Genomic DNA, 26,745 nt, shown 5'->3' with positions numbered 1-26,745 from the left:
TGATGTTTCCTTACATTAGCAGCCTCTACCATCAGTGAGTGAATGGGTACGAATGGATGAATGTGACGAGTAGTATGTAAAAGTGCTTTGAGTGGTCAGACAGACTAGAAAAGTGCTATAGAAGTACAAGTCCATTTACCATATACCAACATGATACACTGTGATTAGTTACTTATTAAAGCGCCAGTGAGGAACTTTCTGTTCATGTTGATTTTGGCGCCCCCTGTGGACAAAGCTGTACCTTCAACACCTCTTCAGATTTTGCATATTTCAATCAAAAAAATCTTATCCTGCTTACTTTTAACTGTGAAACAAGAGGTTGTTCCTTCTGTTTGTTTTTAATCCTCTGATCTGACACCTACTACCTGACAGTCTTTAAAAATTACAACACAGAAATTGTAAATCTAGTGGTCTCGTTTGCACTCGTAGGTCACAAAGAGGCATCAGTTTTCTTTACAATCTGCTTCATAACCAGTCAAAAAGTCCTCACAGGGGCTTAAAAAAGCCTCTTAAAATCAACCACGTAATGTGATGTCAACTTGCATGTCTTGTGCCACAGTTAGTGCAGACTTTCTGATCCGTTAAACGGTCTTGAAAGGGCGAGATATTCCTTAATGAAGGATCAGTTTTTCAGATTATTCTGCACTCACATGTTGATCTCTTTGACAGAGAAGCTCATAACACCCGTTTGCCGCCCCTCACGGTTGATACATTAGTGTTGTATGTGATCATAGATGAAACCAAACGTACCAGGATTACAACCGTGCAGATAATCCTCCGTGATTTCAGACCTCCACTGGTGTTTGTTCAGTCACATCTGTCTCCCCTCATCAATCGCGTGCCAACACTTTACCAAGACACCACCAATCCCTTAATCTGAATCTGGCATCTTGTTCCAGACTGTGCCAACGTGGCACTGCTCCCCCCGCCCCCCCGTCTGGTGCCTGCTGCTTACGTAAGCCTGACTGTACCCTCTTCCTCAACCCATTACCCTGGAGGGATGGTCCTAATTTGTGGGACCCAGATACAATGTGTTTGCTGCCGGCTTGCCTCTGATCTTTTATTCATCACCTCCTTCTTCTGCGCCTTCGACTTGTCATTAGTTTGGAGCGGCTTTATAACAGCTTCTTGTGTTTTTCTCCACTCGCCTGCCTTTTGTTTGCTGCACTGTTACGGGCAGGGATTAGCTATGTGGGAAGAAAGAGCTGTTAAAGAGTTCATTCATCCTTCACTTATTACAAGGAAGATGACAAGGGGACTTCCTTTAAGTGAGAGTAAGTCGCAGGTAGAGGCGGTGAGGTGTGGAGGAAGAAGGAGGGAGGAAGAAGGAGGGAGGAGGATGAAGGATGAGATGCAGGAGTGCAGCGGAGTAGCTTAAAGTTGACCGTGAGGGATGCAGCTTTTTTGATTTGGTTCAAGTGTTTCAAGCGGTTGATTTGTGTCGCTTTATTAAAGTATTCTGTTGTGTGACAGATGCTGCAGTGAGCATTGAAACTACACAGTCACAGATGTTGAGCGACTGATCTCTGCGTAGGTATACACCTCTCCTGTCTCTGCCTGCACACAGCAGCAGCAGCAGCAGCAGCTCTTCTCTCCTCACTGCCGCCCCCTCCTCCTCTTCCTCCTCCTCCTCTTCCACTGACCTACTTCCCGGCGCTGTGGATGAGGCGATGAGGTAGTGGGCTGAATGAGAAGTGGCAGCACTATCTCCCTTTTATCCCTGCCTCCCTCCCTCACCTCCTTCATCTCTCCGTCTCTCTCCCTCTCTCTCTCTGCTCGGCTGCTCTCCAGACTCTTCAAACACAGCGAGCAGCCAGCAGGCTCCTCTCTCTGCTTCAGGGCTCTGGGTGTGTGAGTATGCTAATGCTGCATGTGTGTCTGTGCTTACATGTGAATCTGGAGTGGGTGTGTCTGAGTTTTGCAGCGTGTGCACATGTGACTGCATGGCTGTGCACAGGCGACGCAGTGTTTTTCGTTGCAGGAGCATGTAAGCAGAGATTCATAAAAAAGGGTGTGTTTTCATGCTTTTCTTCCGGTGTGTGTGTGTGTGTGTGTGTGTGTGTGTGTGTGTGTGTATGCGTAAGCAGAAACACTCGTCTATCACAATGAGGAGTCGGCAGCGACAAATCTCCGAGCTCCTCTTCTTGCATCTCCCATTGTGACACAGACTGGTCTAATTAGCACAAGCCAGGCTTTCACTCTTTCAGCGAGAGCTTCCTTTTCCTGTGACATATATCACGACTGTACATACATCTGTTTCCCTGTGACGAGCAGGGAATAGTGAGGACGTCTGTGTGTGTGGGTGTGTGTCCGAGTGTGTGTGGTGTGCAGTTTTCCATGTCAAAATGAGCTCTGGATGTGTGACAAGTCACTGACACGAAAAAAAAAGACTGGAGGGAAAGGGAACGACAGAGAGAAAAAGGAGGAGGATGAAGCAGAAAGAAGGGAGCTGAAGTGGTTACATGACAGAGAGCAGAGCAAATACTATCTAACGGAATACTTCAAGATGAATACATATTTGCTTTTACCGTGATTGAGACAAAGGAAGATGATGAATACCCCAGAAAGCATTCTGCATGAATTTCAACTGATGCACTTGAATTGAACGTCGATTTCATGCCTGTAACACAAAAGCATTCATAGCTGGTGATGCGAGGTGTGTCCTGATTCAGGGGTTGCATTCTTCAAAAGATGCATGTTACGAAAGACTCATCTTTTGTAGCCAGGGTAGACCACTCAGACCGGACTGGAGTGAGACAGTCTGACCTGCAGATTCATGCCTTTGTTCTTGCTTCTGTCACCTTACAACAGGTGCTCTACTGGCTAACTAGCTAACAAAGCATCAGGTGACTTAACCTGTTATTTAATATTTCAAGGTCCTTCTTCTAATGTATTTTTTGCTAGCTTTTCCATCAAGTGGAAACCTAATTCTTACATTAAAATTACATTTTTCTGGGAGCGAGATATCTTCTTTGAACTGATGTGCAATGAATCTAAGGACAGGTTGGGCCATGAAGAGGACTTCAAAATGCCCCAGTCTTATGCCATCCTGTTCAGCCACCTTTGTGACATTCTCCACTATCTGTAGTAAGGAGATGCGTCCTGATCCAATCATTGCATTATTTGGAGTTGCCCCGAGTTTTTGCACTTACAGGCACACAGGGTGATGCTTTAGCCTTTCTGTCATTACTGGCCCAATGTTTAGTCTTGACTAACTGGAAATCCACAGAACCACCATCACACAGTAAATGGGCGACAAGTGTGATGGCCCATCTCAAACTGGAAAAAACTTAGATACTCCATTAAGGGCTCAGTAACCCTTCCTCTCTTACTTTGAACAAAATGTAACCTAACAGTGAACATCATATCTGGGTTCCCTGAACCTCTATCCAACCTCAGAATATCTGTTTTTTTTCTCTGTTAATTTCAATTTCATTTTCTCCTGTCTTGTTTTGTTTTGCCTGAAATACATATGTTGTTGTAATCTGTATATTTAATTTTTACATCTGCTGGATAGTTAGGCTTGAATTGCCTTGTAAAGTTGTTTTGCTTTTTGTATGTTTTTTGGTTGACACGTGATGTGTGTTGAAAGAAAGGAGAAAAATCAAAAAAAACATTTCAAAATTAAATTAAATTAAGAAGTCTCCAAAATGTGACAGCCTTGTATCACCGTGTACTCAATCCCAAAGAGCTTACGATGCAAAATTCAGACTTGAGTTATTTTAACTGAACTAAGTTCAGTGGCATATGAGATGTTCCAGTTTTAATGAAGTGCAGTTTTTTGTCTGAGTTCCCAGTAAGTTCTCTACACTTTGAGTCATTTTTATACCAAAACATAAACCCACTGAGACTTCTTTTATTTTGGTTTAGGTACAAGAAAGCACTTAGTCTTGTCTAAAGTTTAGAGACAGAACATGGTTTATGTAAATGATAAGTTAATTAAAGACTGTTTTAACTTGGCATAATGTGGCAACAAAACTTTGATAGATACCTTACATAATCTCTGCATCAAGCTTGTTTTAAACAGGACCTCCCTCCTGCATGTGAATAACCTCTATCCTGATGTATACATCTGTGTAGACTTCATACGTATAAGCATGCATTCTTATTCAAGCGTTTACATTCATGCTCTGTTGTGATGTGGTTGCTCCACCAACACACTTTTAGGTAGTGTTGTCTTTATGCTGCTGTGTTGAGCCTTTGCATGTTTCTTTGAGTGGATCGTGTTTGGGCTGTTACACTTTTGAGGAGGTGCATGTGAGGCTGCAGTTTCTGTTGCATGGTAAGGATGCATCAGGCGCATAGATTCACTGCACAAGTGTAAATCAGGATTAATGCACAGATGATCTCCTGCACATTTCTGTTGCTTTATGTGTTCTTTTTGTCCTCTCTTTGCTCATCCATCCAGTCTTTATACTCTGGGTTATCTCTACATAACACTGAGGCACACAGATTGAGGAAGGCAGAGAGGAGGTGAGGAAGAGGGATGAATCTGGTGGCAAAGAAAGATGACAGATGTTACTGTCAGAGGGGGGTTGATGGAGGGAAATGTCACCGCGTTCACCCTGAAAGAGGGAATAATGGGAGATGACAGCGAGGCAGAGAGGGCGGGAGAGAGGGATGAAAGGAAAAGCTGGGAGATAAGAGGGGCTCTCAGGGCACATATGGCGGCAGACACGGTCAATTTGGATGTGTTTGTGTGGGGACTCTATAGAGAGACTGATGATGGTGTTCCTCGTATTTCCCTCTATACGTACAGTATTCTGTGTGTGTGTATATATAATATATGTGTGTATTTGGATTCCTTGGCCTACTTTCCCTGGGCATGAGCTGGACGACAGCCAGCAGAAGGGGTGTTGAGTGAGGACTGGCCGCACGTGGGGCTATGTGAGAGAGTGAAGATAGAAGCAGACACACACTCACACTCTCACACACACACACACACACACACTCAGACTGGACGGAGGTTTAAGTCGTGTTTTATGCTGAATGGCTTTAAAACCCCTGTTGAGCGGCCTCTTTTCCATTAGACTGAGCCAGCTGTCCGCAGCAACAATAACTAATTCACCACCATAAAGTTCTGGCAGCGCCTCCCACTTTATCTTACGCTCATAAAATCGATGAAAAGCCGTCACTGTTAATAGTTTGAGGTGGAGTCTGAAGGAAATCTCCTCCCTGAAGTGTTTCTTTTTATCGTCATCTCTCTATTTTAAGTGCTCCACTGTTTCCCGTTTCCCACTGACTCAACACGACGTCTCATCTCGCTCCGTGCTCTACATATATGTAATTTTGGTTAGCATGCTTACGGTTAGCCACATCTGGTTTGGTAGAAGTCATTGACACACATGTAACAGTTTTCTCAAACTGTTATCACTGAGTTTGCATGAGAGGAAAATATCTTAACACTTGGACTGAATGTTCAGATTGTGACTTTGTTGTGATCGTGAAGATGGACGATGGAGAGTAGAGCAAAGAATCCAACAGGAGAGGCCGGTTCTAAAGTGCAAAGTAGAGACTCTCCTAGGACTGCAGGCAGACCATGCAAAGCATCAGTGTCCACTTTGAAACACTTATGCTATGTTTAAGGGATCATAATGGTTTATGGAGGGCAGACATCCCGGATCTTGACTTAGCTTTTGATTGGGATAAAGTCTGGGCCATTATTCTATTGACATCCAGAAACCCAGACCATCAGCAAATACATTACAACTTTGTTCCTCAAGTTTAATTAACGTCAAGGAAGCTTTGTTCAATGGAAGTGATTTCTGCTCTGAGAACGCCTCCGGTACTTTTGCTCACATGTTTTGGGATGTCCTCCGGTGGCCAGTTTTTGGGCGGATTGTTGCCTCCAATCTATCTGAGATGTTTGACATCAATTTACCTCTTTCGCCTGCTACACTTGTATTAAATGATATTGCTAATACAGGCTTAACAATTAGTAAGAAAAGGGTGATACTAGCTGGTCTCACCGCAGCGAAAAAGCTTATTGCATGATTGGAAACCACCGCACGTACTTTTCTTTCTTAACGTACTTAGATATCGTCTACCTTGCACTCTCAACAGCCAGAGTTCACGGTGCGAAAGAGGCAACAATAGACATCTGGCGTTTGATATAAGGTTATCTTTTTGCACAAGCATGATGTTGCTGCTTGCGCTGATCAATGTATAGCTTGTAACAACCTGCATACTAATATCAATAAAGTAAAAATTTGATCACAAAAAAAAGGGATCATTTGTGTTTTTTAACTGGGGCTGTATGAAATACTTGTCAGTAGTCTGTGTATTACCAGCAGGCTTTGGACCATCAGCTCGACCCCTTTGTCCTGTATCAAAATGTAGTTTTATTGCATTGTTTCATTGAGCATAACACTGTGCTTGCATAATATATTTCTCTGCCAGCCTCTGTTTGTTTGTTAAACATTAGATAGTGTTTGTGTCCTTCAGAGATCACTGTCCTGAAAGAGTCATTTACTGTTAGCAGGAGACACAGTCACGCTCTGCACAGGGAATGAGAGCAACAGGGGATCAGTGAGGGTGCAGAGGTCGAGTCCCACAGCAGGTTGATCCTGCCCTCACAGGAGGGCGTTCAGGGTTTGTCACCTCTGCTGTCATGGCTGACACACCCACACACACACACATTCACACACTGCTGCAGTATCAAATGAACCTCACTCACAGGCATACGAGCACAAGATGCCAAACATGCTGTAACTGACGTGCAGCAAACTGATGCAACGAGTACGAAACAGTCTCCATATTTGAAGGTGATGATGCAGAATGAGTTGAGATCATCTCTATCTGGGTTATAAAATATGACTGCACAGCTACAAGCTGCAGAGACGCTGCTTTCTCTTCAACCAGCTTCTTAATCGTATGAAGCGATGTACGACTCTTCTTCTTATATAACGACGGCAGATTCAAGAAGGCGGAAACAAAAGCAAATGAGCAAAAAGACGACAAGGGCAAAATGGAAATGTGGTGTTTTTTCTCCTCTTTTTTTCTCTCTCCCTCTAACTCCTGTCGAGGGCTCAGTGCGTTCATAAAGAATTTACCATCGGGCTATTTTTAGACGGCGCAGTGAGAACTCAAGGCTGAACAAACGTTTGAGAGAGTGATGGTGGAGAGTCGGACTCCGTTGAGATTCAGTATTTGTGGCTTTTTGTGGAAATTCAAGCCGTAAACTTTCACTGCCACATTAAACCAGCAGCTGCACAGCTCCAGGCTTTACTTAATGCATGTTAGGTTATGTACAAACTCTCAATAAAAGCGTAACATTTGTGGAAAAAGGAGCGTTTGGTTTTGTTCTGCTTACTTGATCGCAACTTCATGCATTCTTTTATTGTTTTCTTTAAGAACGAACGGCTGCTAAATTGATTTCCTGCTTAGATATTTCATCAGGATTTGAATGTGTGTGATAGTTTGCATGACAGGCTCCACATCCATTCATTCACAAATGCAGTAAACTGTTGCATAAAGAGGAGCCGCGTGAGCCGCTGTGGGTGTAAGCTCACATTGTGTAAGTGATTTTGTGGCTGATAGGACATAATATGGTGTAAAGAGTGTATCATTCATACAGTCAGACCACCCGGATCCTTTTGGTGGCATTGAGGAAATCCTCCAGGGTGTCTGCGGCTATTCAGTCGTCCTGTTGAAGTGAATGTCATTCACTACTGTTCACACACACACACACACACACACACACACACACACACACACACGCACGCATAGAGTACGCTCCGTTGAAGGAGTGAGGGCACTGCTGGGGCAGATCTCGGTGCAAGTCTGCAAAACACAAATAGACACACACTGCTCGAGCTCTATTGTACAACATGGACAAGAGCTTCCTTTGTGATGGCTATAAGAGCAACGGATGCAAAGAAGCAGATATCACAGTGTCCTCTGCTTCCCCTCTGCCCTGTTGACAATAATATACAAAGTCTGTAGGCGGTGTTTTGACCAGCAGGGTTCATACATGGGTTTGTGGACTGACAATATGAAGCCTGGAGTTTTGGCATTGTGGATGTTGCCTTAGACGGAGATGAGTGAGGAGCTAGCTCCTACTAAGTTAGCTAACTCTAGTGCTTGCTTGGTTAGCAAGATTCACGGGACTTCCACCAGATCCGTGTCCGGTCCGGATTCTTGCTCTCTCGTCCGTCAACACCCACCGGTTGCGTTTTCAGAATGCAGCATGGAGCAGGACCGCCGGGCAGCCGGAGGTTTTTCCCACGGCAATCACGGAATTAACGATTCTCCTCCTCTCCAAAAATAGAAGTCTTGTGTATCTGATCCGGAGGGCTCCGACCTGCTGGATCAGAGACACAGCCGGAACGCAACAGAGCGGATCCAGTGGAAGTTAACACATTGACTAGAATAGAAACCTATCAGAAACCTTGTTCAAATGTTGCACAAATGATGCACTCGCAGAAAACCGTCAAGGATGAGCCCATTTTATGTAACATGCCGCATAAACACATGTTCTCTAGGGCTTGATACAAGGACATAAAGGACATTTGGAGCTCCCTCTTTGCTCTGTTGGTGTCATTTATGAAGGAAGACTCTCAATGCTTTGGCATCCAATAATCTGTTGGGATGCTGTTATTATGAGTCCTTAGTGTCATCTTATATCTTCTCCGGAAGAAGCTGAGAATACTTTGGGGTGTCATTTAGTGAACATCTTGCTTCTTCTTTCTTCTCAGTGACTTGTTGATAGGTACTTGATGTGTGTGGCCTTCATGACTGCATACACCCTGAACCTGTGCTGTTTATTCTCTCTGTAAATCACCCAGCTTGCTTTGTGGATGTGTCTGTAACCTTCTCCCTCTCTCTTCTCTCTCTTCCAGATCATGCCCCCTAGATAGCAGCCTCGTCCTCCTCTCCACTCCCCCTCCCTGCCCCTGGCCCCCCCTCCTCTACCTTCCTGGTCCAGCGCCATCACTGCCACCTGTGTCACAGCAGCCACCATGCCCCCCAGGAAGAGGACGCGGCCGGGCCTGGGCTTCCTGTGCTGCTTCGGGAGCAGCGAGCCCCCGGAGATCAACCTGAAGGACAGCGTGCCCCTGCAGCTGCTGGAGTTCAGCGCCCCAATGCCACCTGCTGAGGAACTGCACGCACGCTTCTCTGAGCTTGTGGTGAGTAAAGCCTGCATGATGTTAGTAGGTGGACAAGCTAGATGAAAGAACTTTGGACCAAAGGTAATGAGGTGTCTTTTAATTTAAGGCTTGGAGCTACTCTGCAGCACTGTTTAAACCATTTAGAGATCAACTGGGCGAATCCCAGACGAAGTACCCCGAGGGATGCATGTGCTGGTATTTGCCAAAATATAGATGCTTTGATGAATTGACTGAGCTTTTTGAACAGCACCTGAGCCAAATCAAGAGAATGATAAGCCAATGTGACGGTGAAATGCCGAAAAGTTGAATTCAGACCACGTAGATGAAACAGTTTCAACCGGTCTGTGTCCCAATGAAGTTTCTTGTCACTGATTCAAGGTGATTATAGAGTCACCAGAGGATTAAAGGGGTAGCTTTTTATTGAAGTGTGGTGGTTTGAGGTACTTGGGATCACAGGCAGCTCGGCCCCTTCTTTGAGAAAACCGGCTCAGCATTTCCAACTTTAACTTTACGTTTTTGCAGATACGAGACATGCATGTTCTAACTCCTGCAGCGCCCTGACCAGCTGTTCAGGTCTGAAGGCTGAACATTCTCGTCCTGACACAGTAATGACTGAAGAGCTTGTTATTTCAGCTCAGTCTTAACTTCTAAAGAATTGTAGAAAGCAGGTAAAACAGCAGCTTCTGGATGTTGAGTGCGGCCGTATGTGAGTGTGATATCCTCTGATTTGGAAAGAAGTGCTGTTGTTACGAACGGAAGTAGACCAAGCGGCAACCTTCGGTCTAAAAATATGAAGCCCATGTGGAAGTGTTATAAACTGCAATTCATCGAGTGTCCACTTCAGGCTGGCTGCAGAAACACCTGAAACCACATACACACCGCGATCTTTGCAGCAGAAATAAACATGTTTACAGCCTGGTTCAACAACCGGCTTGGGTCTACGTAGATGAGGTAGACACATGTTGCATCTGTTGATTGTGCAAAAATAAAAGGGCTTTCTGATGGCAAAATAAAGCACTGAAAAGATTCTAAATAGACAACATACTCACAACATTAGTGTTTGGGTCAGAGTCTGTTGGAGTGGTGGAGCTGACTCGTCTGCAGCGGTTGATAGCCGAGCTTCTAAATTTAAAACACAGAGTCCAGGACAGCACTGAAGAGGGCTTATCATAAAGCATGACTGTGACGCTGTGAAATTACTTTGGCTCTCCTCTCAGGTCGATTATAATGTCTATAAGATTGGATTTGATAGCGGCACGTGTCGTGGATGGTTAAAAAAAGTAAAGACCAAACATGTAGATATCTGTTTATGCGTTATTGCCATCAACTGATTGAGTTTGAGCTTGTTCCACTTGGATGTAATGAAACTCTGCTGTTATGCATGCTGAACATTAAAGGCTAATCTGTATAATAAGCCATCCTACAGAAACTCTTCCCTTAAAGTGAAAACAGGAGTTAAAGATATAACGTTGGCGTACAGTAATTCTTGGATCGGATGTAAAACTTGGATTTTTCTTATTTTTTCCACTGCCAACAGTCCAGTTCTTTTCTCTCCCTCCGTTTGCGTGCTGTTAATTATCTGGACCAAACAGGATTAGGGACAGGAACTGGAAGGAGTCCAATCATGTGGAGGGTGTCTTGATGGTTGGATGAGACCACACCCTAACCCCACATCCCACAATATTCAGAAGCTCATCCTTTCCACTTCATGCAGACCACCTCAGTGTGACAGTTCCCACTGCCTTGCTTCTTGCACACATCACACTTGTTGGCAGAAGATGTTGGACTTAAACATTGGCAGACGAGGCGGTGTGTTGGCATGGGCCCATGGAGTAGAGAGGGATCAGGGCACAGCTGTCAGGATGGAGGAGTCTGCGTTGGCTCTCAGCTGCCATGCAAGCTGGTTCTGTCTCTGCAGGAAGAACAGAGCTTTGCTGTTTCTGTTTCTATGTTTGCTCGGTTCCTGTCTCTCGGTCTGTCTGTCTCCATCTCAGAGCCTTCTGTTATTCTCTCTCTTCTTTGGATCCCTCTCCTCCTCTCTCTCTCCTTACAGTGTGCTCAGCAGTATGGCTGCAGGACTGCTTCTGGCACTGTTGAGTCTAAGTCTTAGGGAATGCTAAACCTTACTGCCTGCAGGATATATCACTCCGCCAACTTTCAAAATTCATTCAGAGGATTAAGTGAAATTCCATTTGTGATAGGAAATTATTCTCTGATATCAAAGCAGATGTTTTCCCACAGGTGATCTTATCCCCATTTCTCCAGCTAATTGACCCGACTCGACCCCGCGTTTGCTGTCCTGGCTCCTGAGTAAACACGAGCGATGCACAAGACATTAAACCTCAGGAGCTGCACTACACTTATTGGCTTGATTAGAAAGAAGCTACAAGTTATGATTGTAGCATTCAAGTGATTTAGTGTCCCTAGACTGAAATAACATTACAGCTCTTTTAGCTGCTTGATGGATAAAACTTTGACCGTGTGTTTGTGGAGAAGAAGATGGTGACTTTTTGTTTGAGGAGGATAAAACGTAACTTTGAATGTTGTTGGAAATATATAAATAAATCAGCTGCATATATTAGTAAAGTTTACAAACTAACAAATCACTCCACCCTGATCTCGCTTTTACATAATTTGACTGAAAGCATTTTTGTTTTCTTCCCATAAGTTCCCGTAAATTTAGAGATCAATCTATTTGTATAGTGCCAAATCACAACAAACGTTATCTCAAGACGCTTTTACAAACAGAGCAAGTCTAGACCACTCTATGTCAAATTATGAACAGAGACCCAACACCAAGACAGGGTAAGACTCAGTCATACCCCACCTTAATCCACCATGAGCATTGCACCTCACAGTATTTAGCTAGTTACAGCGGCGAGGAAAAACTTCCTTTAACAGGCAGAAACCTCGAGCAGAACCAGACTCATGTTAGACAGCCATCTGCCTCGACCAAGTTGGGTCTGGAAAGAGGGATAGAGGAGAATAAGAGAGAGAGGGAGTGGTGATAGTGATGAGACGAGTTGTAGAAGCTGTCTACGCTGGAGTCCAGCACGTCTGTATCAGCTGGAGTCTGGAAAGTCCAAAGCAGGAGGACGTCTACGGCAGCTCAGAGGAATCAACGAGACAAGGGAGCTCAGAGACTCCAGAAAGGTCTATGTTTAGTAACTTTAATGGGACAGGCAGAGTTAAAGTAAGTGATGGGGGGTTGGGGGAAGGGGGTAAGATGGGATGCCACTGTGTCAGTGCGCCAGTTCCCCCTGGCAGTCTAAGCCTATAGCAGCATAACTAAGAGCTGGTCCAAGCCTGATCCAGCTCTAACTATAAGCTTTATCAAAAAGGAAAGTTTGAAGCCTACTCTTAAAAGTAGAGAGGGTGTCTGCCTCCTGGACCCTGACTGGTAGATGATTCCAAAGGAAAGTGGCCTGATAACTGAAGGCTCTACCTCCCATACTATTTTTAGAGATGATAAAATCATTATTGTGTTTTTTCTTGGACACTATAATCGTGTGGTAAAGATGTTCTAACGTGACAGCCTTACAAGCACCTGCTCAGAGCACCAACAAACACCCACTGTGTAACCTCCAGCTTCTCACAGGGACATCAGGCTGGTAACATGGCGTATACAGCTCCAACCAGCTCGCTAATCTGGAGCCAATTAGTATCATTAAGTTAATAATGCACATCTCTAACTGGGATGAAATCAAAGCAGCTTGTTTTGTGGTGAACATCTGAGCGCGTGATGAGGCTCACAGAGATGCATCAGCTGAAGATGAAGCAGAGCAGACACATCCGCTCCTGTCTTGACATGGAGCTTTTCCACCCGGGGGACAAAGAGGATTTGGCGTTTTTGTCTTTAAATCTTGTTCCATCCACATGCTGTAAATAGATTATACTTGTTGTAAATAGATTAAACTTGTTTTATAGCTGCAGCTGAGGTTGTCGTTCATAAGCTTGGATGTTTTATCTTTAGGGTCATGTTTGTTGGGGAGCTCCCTCATCTAGTCTTTCGTGCATTGCAGCTGCAGATGATGCTCTGACGGGTTAAACCAGCAGGAAGGAAGCAGACCTTTTGAAAATACATACCTGCTCTTTAAATTACATGTCCTTTGTTCTCTTGCAGAAAAAGTCAAACGTGCCCCACAGTTTTCCATAAATTAGATGAATACTTGAGGCCTTTCCTTTTTCATAGCCATGGTGATAAACCTCCAAACCAACAACAGACTACCACATTTTGCATTTTGGGGTGGTTTTTAATCTTTAAATTATTCTTGCATTAATTCACTTGGGATGGGAAAAATTAAATTGGGACCTCAACCGACAAATATAGCAAAAAGCGCGTGCTTTGCATCCATGCCTCATTAACTATTCAGCATGCATATTTTTGGAGCTGCCTATGGCTGTTTGAACATGCAATGTATGCAGAAAGTATCTTAGAGGATTCACCTGCAGCACATCTTTGGCATGTTGTGTGAGTCAGAAGCAAAACAAGACGGTGAAGTATTATTTGGGGGATTATGTTTTCAGTTTTTGCGATCTGAAAGTTGGACTTTTCACTAAGTTTGTGCATTATGGTGATGCATTTGTTAGCATCTACGATCGTATACTGGGAGGGAATAAAAAGGCATAAATGATGATAACTGGAACCTTCAAAACAAAGCATCTGAAAGCTTCAGAGATTCAATGATTTTGTGCTGAAGCTTGGAATCTCCAACATTGGTACTGGAGACATCACACAGATAGTGACCTAATTTAATGATACTTTCATGCAGCAGTAGCTTCAATGTTCTATCACTAGCAGAGCAGATGGTCAAACTAAGCCATGCAGACACAACACAAGAGCCATCGTCTTTAAAAAAACAACTCCCGTGAATTTTCATGCGAAAGAATCGTCCTTGTGTGAGGTACTAACATGAACATGCACCTTGTTCTGCACCTTTAGATTGTTGACGGTGCAACCAATTAAAGGTTAATTAAAATTAAGTCCTCTGCTAATGTTAGTGTGCAGGCTTAATGGCGTCTGCAGCTCTGGAAACAGCATGTCAGCAGGTTTCACATGAGCACTGATACGCCCCTCATTCACTCCCAAAAGAATACCAAACAGAAAGATCACACTGATGTTATTTTTAGACCGCAAAATGAACGGATAAATGTGTTGTCAGGTTTAATTAAACATCTAATGCTAGAAACTGGAAATGAGAAATGACGTCCCAGTTATTAGATGTTCCAGATCATTCAGCCCTGCTCGGTTTGATTCATGCCTGCTTTGATTGGATGACCATCGCATGAACTGCTTCTGCCTAAGCATGGTCATCTGGAGGAGCCATTGCTCCCCTCCTCATCTGTTTAACGGATCCTGCATCAGGCGCGCTGACACGTTTGACCAGTCGTCCAAAAATCTGCTAAACGCCAGCCATTCGGTCTCGACACAACGCTTGTGATGCTGCGACGTCGAGAGCCAATGTAAGGAGATGAAGAGCGAAGCTTCAGAGGAAGAAGAGGAAAATCAGAGGAGACATAACACTGTGTGTTTCCACAGCAACGGGAGACAGAGATTATTGTTATGAAAGCCTTTTCCTGAGAAGGAGAATGAGGCTCAGTGGAGCCTCTGGAGTGGGAGCGACAGATCTGGGCCAAACGGAGGAGTAAACCACCTCCACGTGTCTTCGTGTCCATAATGGGGTTCAACGCTGTGTCTGGAGACTGCAGCGCTCGCTCGGCTTACATTGTTAGAAGAAGGAAAGACTCGTCTGTGAAGTCTTGTTTTAAAGATTGTTGGCCACAAATACACTGGCTGTAACTGGTGCCGTTAATGTTGCTTGGAACGTTAAATGGAACACATGGTATTTTATGTCCGTTCATTTGGTTTCTTTATAGAAGATCACATGGATTTCATTTATGGAGCTGAAATAGAAACACTGCGGTGATGACCTGGGTGCCCTCATTGCCCCCTCATTTGAAAGACAAACTAGAGAGTTGTGGTTATAGACTGTTTGAAACATGAACGTGGTCTCAGTGAAGCCACCTGAGGTTTCATAAAGCCAAAAGATGGCGGTCACTTTATTAGAAATGCTGACTCCAACTAACTTTTGATCAATCTGGCACCAGGCAAAAGCATGAAGCTGAGCCTCCTGGCAAACGGCAGCCCCTAGTTAAACCCAAGTAAATAAAAATTGTTGACTCAGTATTATACAAATTGATAAGTTATTAAATATATCGCCAAATGGTTTGTAAGATCTGAGACCAAAAGGCCGTAAACATGCTTCATTCTGCTGCAAAACTAGGCATATTAAATGGGACCTTATTGAGATTCTTTGGCATTTGGAGCTAGCCCCAAGTGGACACTCAAGGAACTGCAGTCCTCTGCATGCTGCTTCACCATGTTTCGTTCTGACTCTAGGGACCGAAAGCAGACCAGTACCTGATGACCTCAGAGGTCCAGATGGTTCATACAGTAGCAGCAGATCAGCCTAAACCATTCAGTGCTTTATAAACCATCAGAAGGGTTTTAAAGTCTATTCTCTGACAGACTGGAAGCCAGTGTAGGGATCTAAGAACTGGAGTGATGTGTGCCATGTGTCTGAAGGTAAATGCACATGCTCAAAGCCACACTGTAGTTCAACTATGGTCATGAATAAGAGGGTAGTATTAATTCTTGTTCCCCTCATGTATAAACTCCTCCACCAAATGTACGACCGCTTCCCCTAAATGACGCCTGGAGAAAACAATCAGCTTCCCCGTCTGCCATAAAACCATATGAAAGCATTCTGTGCTGCTAACCACCTCAGCAAACTCATGCAAATGAACCTGGAAGTAATTGCCGCTGATTTGGACACACAGAGCAGATCCCACATCAGAGGAGCTAATAAACCAAATCAATTAAAGTACACTTGCAGCTGGCTGCAGAATGTCAAGACTGAAAATGTGCCCCAGCTCTTGGTTCTGTTTTATGAATCTGGGTGCATTTTTAAACTGTTATTTTCCATCAGTGATTCAAAGCTTGCATGCATAGCTGATATCTAGGCCATGTGTGAAGTTTGGCAGCGCTTCAAGTATAATGAAAGCTTTATTTATGTTTATGGAGGCAAATCTCTGCTACTAACACTTTGTAATCAACGCTAAAATGCTCTCATTTTGAAGTCATTGAGGACGGGCTCTGATGAATCATTCTGATGCTTTTGAGACATTTTGCATTTGCAGCTTTTAAACAAACCCCGAGGGAGACATTTAACATTTTAATATTTAGACAGAGGGTTTCTGGGGACAACTTGTATGCCATTTACAAGTTACAGCTGACGGCAATGAGCACAAAGCATTTTCTGTGTAAGGTGGCATATGGTCACAATGTGTTGACACATTTGCAAGTGCCTTAACCCAAATACACGGAGCCCCTGCAGACTGCAGAAAGCAAACAGAGGAGAAGACAAAGTGCAACACATGGAAACACTCCGGGTGGAGAATCTGCAGTTTAGTCGAATTTAATGCATGTTTAATTACGACTGAGGAGGAAAAGAGATTTCAAGTGTGATTAAGGGTTTGTCTGGCATTATTTTTGCACAGAGGTTTCAAGTTGTGCTGCTCACTTAAAGATTCACATCATTAAGAGGAGGAAGACCCAGGGTCAGATCTGTCAGTCAAATGCTTGGGCTTTGGGTTTTAGCTTTGCTGCTAGACACAGAGCGATGCAGTGGGGGCAGACTTTCAAAATGACCATACACCTTTATGTGATTTATTAAGAGGTCTCATACTCTGTCTAATAAACCGACAGTAACTTAAACTTCTACATCAGTGCATAAAGCCAAAACTTTGGAAACGCTTTCAGGGCTGAGAGCTGAGCTACCACTAACTTTAGCACAGTTTGTTTCATATATTCAGATGTCTAACGATTAAAATCCTAAAATCAGTGATGAGATAAAAACACTGAAAAGAAGTGGCCTGAAGTTTCTGGCAGGTGTGGGTCCTTGAGACCAGTTTAAACTTCAACAACCCGATCTAATTTGAGCAAATGGAGCAAATGACTGCTCTTGTGCACTCATAAGATAAATTGGTTGTTAAATCTGTAAGCAGTTGTCCTCCTCTGTCATCCATCTGTAGCAGGTTATGTGTGGAGATAACAGAGGATATAGTGTGCTGTACATGGAGCCAAATTTCCCCAAACTGAATCAGATCTACCGGGCCAACATCTGGCACATACAGCGCTGGCAGACATCAGATTAGTGTGTGTTCTCTCTGCTTTCTCCCCATGCCCTCTTTTTTTGATCTGCTTTGTTTCTGTCCCGATGTGTGAGCCTCATTCTTTCTCTCTCTCTGTGTCCCGTAATTTGGGCCAGTTTAAATCCAACCACTCTGGGAATTGGTCCAGCTGTCCAGTGTCAGGCACTGCCTCTGTGTGCCACAGCCTTTCACATAGCATCCATGTTAGAGATGCGCTGATACCACTCGTTCCTTCATGAGACTGATTTTATTGAGCTATGTTAATAAACTGTATTAATACAGCACATTTACAAACAAACAAGGTGGACCAAAGTGCTTTAAAAAGTCAAAGAAGTAACACAAGACAACATGCAAAATTACATTTTTCACTTGTGTTCTTTTTTTTGATCATGCTATATACACACATAGTTTGATAAACATACAATCATGCACCAACATGCTATGGACATGCACTTAGAGTGTGGAGGCTGCCATCAACCAACGCCACCCGAGCAGTTGGAGGTTCTGTGCCTTGCTCAAGGGCACACCGGCAGTGCCCAGGCAAATGGACCAGCCACCAGTCGACTGGCTAAACTGTGTCCACTCTGGGACTTTAACCGACGACCCTCCCAATCCCAAGCCATGGACCCCTACGGACTGAGCTACTGCTGCCCCAACTGAGCTACTGCTGCCCCAAAACACCTGGAGTTGAACTGGGGTTGCAAGAATGGGAATCTTGCATGATACCACTACATCAGCGGCACAAAGAAGAGGAAGAAGAGGAGCCTTTAACAGTGATTTAAAACACGGGGCCGATCTGATTTGAAACTGGAAGCTGTTCCACTTGCTATTGCAAAGGCTCCATTGCTCCTGCTTTTAAGAGTAGTTTCAGGCACTTCAAGAGCGTTGATTGGCTGACCTCAGTGCTCCAGCTGGGGTATGAAGATGTAGAAATTTGGCTGACAACAAAAACTTGAAATCAATCCTGTGAAGGACAGGAAGGGAGTGGAGAGAGAGCAGCACAGGTGTAGTGTGGTCCCTCTTATTCTTCACAGAGCTGTGCAGTTCGAAGCAGCTGCAGGCGTTGAAGAGATAACTGCTCTAAGCTCATGTGCAAAGAAGTAGAGGAGTCAAGACGAGATGTTATAAATGCATGCATCAATATAGGCCTTTACTGATGCTGTGACTCTGCACAGCAGGAAGCAAGAGGCTGGAGGGCTGAGAGTGCCAAACACCATGATCAGGTACCAATTTGATCACAGTGCAACTTAAAGAAGACAAACGCTGATGGGTTATACTCTGCACACTTTGCTAACTTGATTTATATGACCTTGAATCAGTTTTTCCTTGTTCCTATAAAACAGCACTCACCATACTCATAATGTAATCCATGGTTGCAAAGGAGTGCAAAAACAAGTCAATATATTTCAAGGCTACAAGATTATGGTGTGGGGTAAGTGCTGGCGTAGTGGTGTTTTCGCAGATGCTGATCTCATATTATAGCCGGTATTGGATTACTTTTTTTTTTTTAGCAGCATTTCAATTATGTTCCCAAAGCAGGGACGGTAAAATTAGACTTTCTCATTCAAAAACCTCAGCTAGTGTTTCCAGGATAACTGTACTCTCTGAAAAACATAAATCCTCTCCTAATGTTCCTCCAGTAAGCCCGATGTGAATCCAAACTGTGTTGCATAACAAGAGAATGGAAACGTTCTCCACCCTCTGAGCCACTGGGAGTGAGTTTCCTCCACAGTGTACGCCCCGGGATGCCGCATCTTTCCTCTCTCCTTCCCTTTTCACTCGTCTGATTTGGTGGTGTTTCCTACCTCGGTGTCAGCGCCGTCTCTCGCTGTCCTGAGCTAACCTTATCTTGGCAGAGCTGACGCCTTGTTTGGACTGGGGGGGGAGAGGCGGTAGTTTAACAGTGGCTACTGACCCTGACTCATCAAAGAGAGGATATTCTGACTCATCTAAATGTTGTAAAGTGTTGTGAGCCCTCTGTGTGTGTGTGATGTGGTGATTTGTAACGGGACATGAAGCGGGTAAATTCATTCTGGCTTAATCTTCAGTAGACGACGTCGGCCTTTGACCTTTACTTGGTCGTGGTTTAATGATTCAGAGACAGGCTTCACCAAATGAGAGGAACTCCAGGAGCAGTTGTGAGGCAAATCCTGGTGAAACACACTAATGGGGGATTATAACCACGTGTAGACCTCTTTTTCTGGTTACTTTGAACCAACCAAAATGGAATAGAAAGTATATTTGAAGGTCTTTGTGCCAACAATTCTTCTGCTGTGTGTTTTCTTTTTAATCAGTGGTAGGGCTGCCCCCATACAGGCTTTCTACCTCTCAAAGTGGGGACCCCTACATTAACAGTAGTACAAATATCCTCAAAATATCCTGACTAAGGTGGATACAACCCAGAAAATATATTTTTCAGATGATCTTTTGGGCTCTTTGTCTCTAAGTGATAGGACAGCTTGAGAGTAACAGGAAACGTGGGGAGAGAGAGAGCGAGGGAGGACATGCACCAAATCCTGTCAGGGCCACGAATCCATCCTACAGCCAGTGTGACGAGGACTCCAGCCTCTGTATAGACCTGATCCACCAACTGAGCTAAACCGGTGCAATCATATCGTACCATGTTGTGTCATATGACTCGTATCGTCTCTAAGTTATTACCATAGACTGTATAAATAATGGACGAAGTATCCATGACGTCACCCATCTGTCCCTGAAGCGCTGTTCGAGGCCAATCGGCGGCGGCAGCCATATTGGAAATGCTGAACTCAACATAACTACTGTCAAGCAAATGTGATGTAAAGAGGCGGGCTTTGAGCCTCCTCCCCAATCAACTCAGCTGTGCCTCTCGTAATGGAAAACTCGTAAACTTAATATCTTCGAAGTTGCCGTGTTGTGAAAAAATTCACCCCCCATACAGTGTGTGCCGATCAGACTCTCCAGACTTCACTCGTTTTTTGTACCAGGCTGTAAACATGTTTATTTCTGCTGTAAAGATCGGCTTTTTTGAATGTGTGTGTATGTGGTTTCCAGGACTTGAGAAGCCAGCCTCAAGTGGACACTTGATGAACTGCAGTTTTTAACACTTCCGTATTGGCTTCAATTCACGCAGCCGGAGGTTGCTGCTCGGTTATTACTGTGAAGACAATCGTTACCCATTAATCTGAAGTCATTCAGACATATTCATTTCTATGAAGGAGTGTGGTTTTAACAATGAGATATACGTTATTATCATTTAACTGTATAGAATTTATACTTAGAGTTATATCAAAACATGACAAACTGGGGCTTTCCTGAACGTCCCTTTTTAGCCTGGTGGTCCCCAGTTGGTGGATGCGTAACACCAAGATCCACTGTTGGATAGGAATGTAAACACATTACACACACACACACAGTCACAGTCACACACAATCTCACTGAATCTGCTTTGGGTCATTAATGGCAGCTACAGCTTCCTTTGTGTCCCCTGGAGGCCTCATATGACTTCCTGCCATCTTGCCTGTCTTTCCTCTGCTTTCCTGTCTCGCCCAGAGTCGACAGTAGGATATATATATGCTGTGTGTGTGTGTGTGTGTGTGTGTGAGTGTGAGTGTGTCAGCACTAGGCCAGACAGACTGTCTCATTCAGTTCTGTAGGACTTTACATGAGATAAAGACCTTCACGTCCACCCTGGAAATGCCACTTCATAGACACACATGGAAAGGATGTCATTCTTGGACCTCACATACTTCTCATGAGGGAGAGCCTCACACCTTCTCAATCAGCTGTCACGCGGACACACCCACTCCCACTCCCACTCCCCTGTCGGTCACTCACACCTACTCACTGACTGACCCCTCTGACTTCCTGTGTGCTTGTTTTAGATTTGTCACCATACCAGAATTTTCAACTTCGATTCAATTCAAGTAAAATAAATCCTCCTTCTCCTCCAGTTTTTGGTGACCTCTGAGTGAGGAGAGTTCGCCGTGTAGTGGCTGTGACTGAGGGCGGAGCAGAAAGACACATGTTAGGCAGGAAGAAGCAGGACTAATGTAGCAAATGGACAAAATCCTGCACCTTCCTGCGTGTCTGTGCAAAGATGTAGAAACTTTTATAACATCTTTAGAGCGTTACTGATATGAAACAATGAGAAAATAGGGTTTCGATTTTCAGTGTCGCTGCTTTGTTTACCAATTCTCCCTCTGTTGATCGACCATCGCTGCCTGTCTTTCACTCTCTCTCTCATTCACTTGTGGATGCTTCATCAAGTGTTTGTCCCAATCTTGAACTCTAATGTATAGCAACACGTGCACTTAAACTTCTTCCACTTCTTTGCCTCTCCATGTAACTGCAACTCATCTCTGTCTCGATGCACTTAGCCTGAAGTGGATATTTACCGTAGTCTAAACAACAGTAGCGAGTATTTAGGTTCTCCCTCACCGCTCTGACTTCACTCCCATGTTTCATTACAACCTCTCTCTCTCTCTCCGTGCTCTTTCCATACGTGTAGATAAATATTTAAATATCCCTCAGACTTTCTGTGACGTCTCATTCAAATGTATTTATGTAATGCCACAGCTGAATAAGTTAGTGCCCCAGCTGGGCCACCCGCGTCAACCATAGACTGCATAAATAATGGACGTAGGATCCGTGATGTCACCCATCTGTTTTTGAAGCGGGAGCCATATTGCTGCTGTCGAGCGAGTGTGACGTAAAGATGCTGGCTTTGAGCCTCCTAGCTAACAGCTACAGTGTTCCCGCCTGTCAATCAAGTCAGCTGTGACTCTCATTGGAAGACTCGTAATCTCAATATCTTCAATTGCCGCGTTATGAAAAAATTCACCCCGTGTAAGATAAGATAAGATAAGATAAGATAAGATACTCCTTTATTCGTCCCACAATGGGGAAATTCATGGAGTTACAGCAGCAAACAAAAATGTGTACAGTGCAAGAATTTCAACAAGAATATATATATATTAAAAGTAATGTCCATCAGAGACGACAGCTTGGCCATAATTCTCCTGTCAGTCACCACCTCCACAGGGTCCAGGACTGAGCTGGCCTTCTTCACCAGTTAGTTCAGTCTTGCTCTCCTGTATCCTGTCCGCCCACAGCAAGTGAAATCCTTCCAATGTGGCGTTCGTGTCCGGTGTTAGCTCTGTTAGCATGATACTACTCTGCCAGTATTCCCTCTGGTGCAGGGTTAGCTTGTCCACCTTATCGTAGATAGATCTTACATTCCCCATACCGGTGGGTGGAAGGACAGGTCCATGTAGTCTTTTTTAGTTTGCTCCTCAATACCAGCACGTCATCCTTGCCTCCTTCTCCTAAGCTCGCAGGGAACATCGGGCCTAGCATCGTTTAGCATCGACATGCTACGGGCTGCTAACAGCTGATCTCGTATGTAAACAATGTTACCATGGATACACGCAGGATCTCCAGACACACACAGGAACAAAAATAATAAAAACACCACTGCAAATGTAGCCAGTTTGGTGTCTATGGCCAACAAATGAGTCATTAAAAGTCCTGACAGGCTCCAAATACAAAGAGAACTAAACAGATATGAAAAAAGAGAGAGCTGCTGCAACAAGCAGCCACTTGAGCGGCGCTAAGCAACACAGTACAGTGTGTGCTGATCGAGAAATGATGTATCCAGACTACTCTCATCTTTTGCACCAGGCTGTAGACATGTTTATTTCTGCTGTAAAGATCGTCTCTTTTGAATCGGTGTGTATGTGGTTTCTGGTACTTCCGGAGCCAGCCTCAAGAGGATCCTCGATGGACTGCAGTTTTTAGCACTTCCGCATTGGACTCTTATTTTCAGACCGGAGGTTGTCAACAAAGTGTATTCAATAAGAATATTTAAGAAAATGTCTAAATCAGCTCTTCATGCACGCTCTCTGCACCAGATCTCAGTGAGCCCGGTTTCTCGGCACATGTAAGAAGTCGAATCAGCAAATTTGATTGACAGAGCTCCTCAGTCAGTCTGCATGATATTACAGGAATATCTCAAACCCTTTTCATAATTTGTAGCATTATTTGATCGGCACTTCTCTGGGAAATGTGAAAGAAAAGGTCTTAGCTTTGTGTTTTTCCCCTCTCCGACTGCAGGTGTAACAATATTAGCTTTGGTTTATGTAAATCCCCGACCGGAGCAGGAAGGTGGAGGAAGAGCAAGGCACATCAAGAGGAAGCTTTACACAGCAGAGTGGAGAGCGGTTTAGTTCTGTTCTGTTTTGGAAGACCGAGTGAGGGACTGGGTGTTTCTCGGGTGTTGTTGTGGTTGTGAATAGAAGCCATGTGACGCGGATGTGGTGTTGGAGCGAGTTTTAATGGCTCGGGTAATGGAAGAAAGGTTGGGATGTTGCATAACGGGGAAAGTGAAAAGTCTTCTGGCTGGTTTAACATTCACATTCCTCCATCACCCCGACACGCTTTACCAGCTCCCAGTCTGTTTTAATCACTTTTCCCAACAATGATTGAATAAAACCTTCTGTCCTTGTTTCCAAACCTTGACATGAAGAAGCTTCAGAGCAGAAAGAAGTGAAACAGAAACTTTGTAAGTTATTTAAGCTGTATTTATAGTTATAAATACATACAGTGTAATAACTTGGTTCAGACAGAGACGTGGAGAAATTAGTTCAAACAACGCTTTAGTGTTTTTAATGAGCTTTAAAGAATGACCCGTCTATCCCAGGAGACTACTATTTCTTGACATTTAAAGTTTGCCAAAAACTTAAGCTTTTTACAAATTTGTATAAGAGATGAACAGATCGATGTGGACACTGCATGTTTGTCTTTTGTTCATGTGTTAAGCTTTTTCTGCATCCTACTTTTAGACCCTTTTTATATGCTACAAAATCCCCCCATGTCAGTGAAATGAGTGGTTCATCGGTAGGACTGAACACTTGAAAAAACTCTCCATATCACAATCTCTTTCATGGCTGAGCTCCCTTCAGGTCTGATCTTAAATGATATGTATTTCAGAGATTCATCTTGGGTTTTTAGTGACTTGATAGGACAACAGATAAGGCGTTTTTCGACCAGAGGAGCTTTACCCCGGAACTACGTGCGTTTCGACCGGTGGACCCAGGGTCTGAATTTAGTTCAGGGGTAGATAATCTCTAGGGTGGTAGTACTTTTCAAAGGTCCTAGGACTTTCAGGGGGCGGGGCCTGCAATGCTGAACGTGTCTGATTGGTAGATTAACCGCAGTGTTTTTATTCCGCCCGTCGTCCACAATAACATCACACACATCTGTGATTCACTTGATTTCTCTTTCTTTCATTAGTTTTTATTTGTTCTATCTTTTTTGTATGTGTGTGTACTTTTCAAAAGAAGAAGCTGTGATTCTCTTGATTTAGCAGCTTGTAACAGTAGTCTTCTCTCAGCCCACCATGAATGCGTCTCTCCCGGTGTTACAGTTTTAAAAGTGACCCTGTAAACTGGAGACCTTCAGCTGAACGTGTCAGTGTTTGTGGAGTTTACACAGCTGTTTAAACACAGAGGGAGTTCCTGGGAATGCAAACTAATTTAGTTTTTATTAAGATTCAAAATATCCTCATCAGATATTTAATGATCGTCTAAAGACGTTTATGAGGGATGCAACCGGCTGAAAGTCACCAGTTAACAGGGTCGGTGTTTAAACCAAAACACCGGTCGATCTCTGCAACGGCTTTTTGAGTTAAAAAGGATTTTAAAGCCGTGTTGAAACGTCTTTGCTACTCGCACTTATCTCCTCTCACGTTTTGATTCAGTGAATCCATCTGTGATAAAATATAGCACCATCTAAAGCAGAACCAGCTGAGTCTCTTCATGCTAACAGACTAACTGTTGTGTTGCTCATAATGATACCTGCCTGTCCGTCTGCTTCTATGGTGTCATCTGTGATGAATGGCATTCGTCTTTGTTTTACTTTTTTTCCCTCCATACGTCACTGATTTGCACACTCTACCCGGGACTTCAGCCAGCGGTCGTAACGCAGACAACAATGGGGGGAACAGAACCTTTTAGTTCAGGGTAAAGTAGTTCTGGGGGCTAAAAGACCCCGGAACTCTTAGTCGAAATGCACCTACAGAGCATAAAACTTGGAAGTGACGTGCTCAAACCCGGGTCGCCTCCTATGAGGACTGTAGTCTCTGTTCATGGGGCGATTTAACCATTAAGCTTAACTGGCGCCCCAAAAGTCGAGGCTTATTGTCCTGTTCTCTCTGTGGCTCCTACAGTATGTGTGTGTGTGTATGTACAGCAGATGTAGAGAGCAACTGGATAAGTTTCATGGCACTTCATCTTGGGGAACGGCCTGCACGCAGCCAAAGCAATTATACGTTCCAGAGTGAAATGCCACTGATAACTAAATAACACTTTCCAGTTAGCATGCAGTCATTATCTGTCTAAGCTGTGAGCATGTTTGCAGGCAGGTGATACACAGACTCTTCTGTTGTAGTATAGGGCAGCACTTGTTTCATATCAGACGGGCTTGTCTTCCTGTTAATGGAAAATAACTTTTTAAGAGGAGCAAACAGACGTGTCTGAGTGAATTAACTCTGCTCTCAACACGTCATGCCGCCGTAACAAGCCCATAGCCAACCTGCCACTCTGCCCCTTTGTTCTTGCTACCATACCAGACTTTACTGTTATCCTATTCATGCACCTTAAATCTGAAATAAAACCCTGCTGTAATCAATCTGTCTTTAAATGGAGCTCTTGGATAGCTTTCTCCCCATGACTGTTAAACCTGGGTGTCTCAGACACCTAAATCCTCATTTTCATTGCTGGCGTTCACACAGAGCCTCCCCTCTGTATATAAGCTTTTAATTTGAGAGGCCTGCTGTGGAGTGTTGCAAGGAGACTCAGTAATACAGTGGAGCGAGCAAGAAGGCGCATAAAGATCAGCTGCTGGGCTCGGCTCCCATCTGGTTCAAATCCAGGGGTCTTATTCTCGTTGATTTCCCAGTATCAGCTCCTCCAAACAGCAGCAGCTTGGACAGCAGGGCTTTGACCCAGGAAGCAGGCGGCAGGCCAGAGACAAGCTGGTTTCTCGGCCTCAGTTTCTAAGCCTGGGGATGTGGAGAGAGGATCGTGGTCCAACCCCAAGCTGAAATCTTTAAAGATTGAAGGGCAGAGTGTCAGAGGTTGGATGTGTAGCCGCCAGACGATGGCTTGTTCTCTGCTTCAAACTAAAGAGCCTGCACGGGTCACCAGTAGCAGCAGCATGCATTTATTGTTGCTGCTAATGTAGACCCTGGAGGACCAGCTCTGTGTGTGAGTCACAATTAATCATTGAATCCACGTTGCTGGGATGAAAAATGCTTTGACCAAAGATTCTAAAGCGTCTTTGTGGTTTCTATCAGTCTTAGACCCCCTTGAAGTTCACACCCTCCACATTTTTCCTCTTTGGCCAAAGCCGCAGTAATGCTGCTGCTGGTTATCCCGCTGAA

At 44.2% G+C, this 26,745-nt stretch overlaps 1 protein-coding gene across 1 annotated transcript in view; it reads left to right on the top strand.

Annotated features, from left to right (window-relative positions):
- daam2 (dishevelled associated activator of morphogenesis 2) overlaps nucleotides 1-26,745 on the top strand; it is a 125,000-nt gene that overhangs the window by 38,441 nt on the left and 59,814 nt on the right. Inside the window, exon 2 of the mRNA XM_034675073.1 lies at nucleotides 8,841-9,128. Within this exon, the coding sequence (XP_034530964.1) occupies nucleotides 8,961-9,128 (168 nt within the window). The 5' untranslated portion in view covers nucleotides 8,841-8,960. The remainder of the gene's footprint in view (nucleotides 1-8,840; nucleotides 9,129-26,745) is intronic.

Source organism: Notolabrus celidotus, chromosome 22, assembly GCF_009762535.1.
Source record: "Notolabrus celidotus isolate fNotCel1 chromosome 22, fNotCel1.pri, whole genome shotgun sequence".
Lineage (NCBI taxonomy): Eukaryota > Metazoa > Chordata > Actinopteri > Labriformes > Labridae > Notolabrus > Notolabrus celidotus.
Note: the sequence above shows the minus strand (reverse complement) of the source record. Positions and strands in the feature narration are given on the sequence as shown.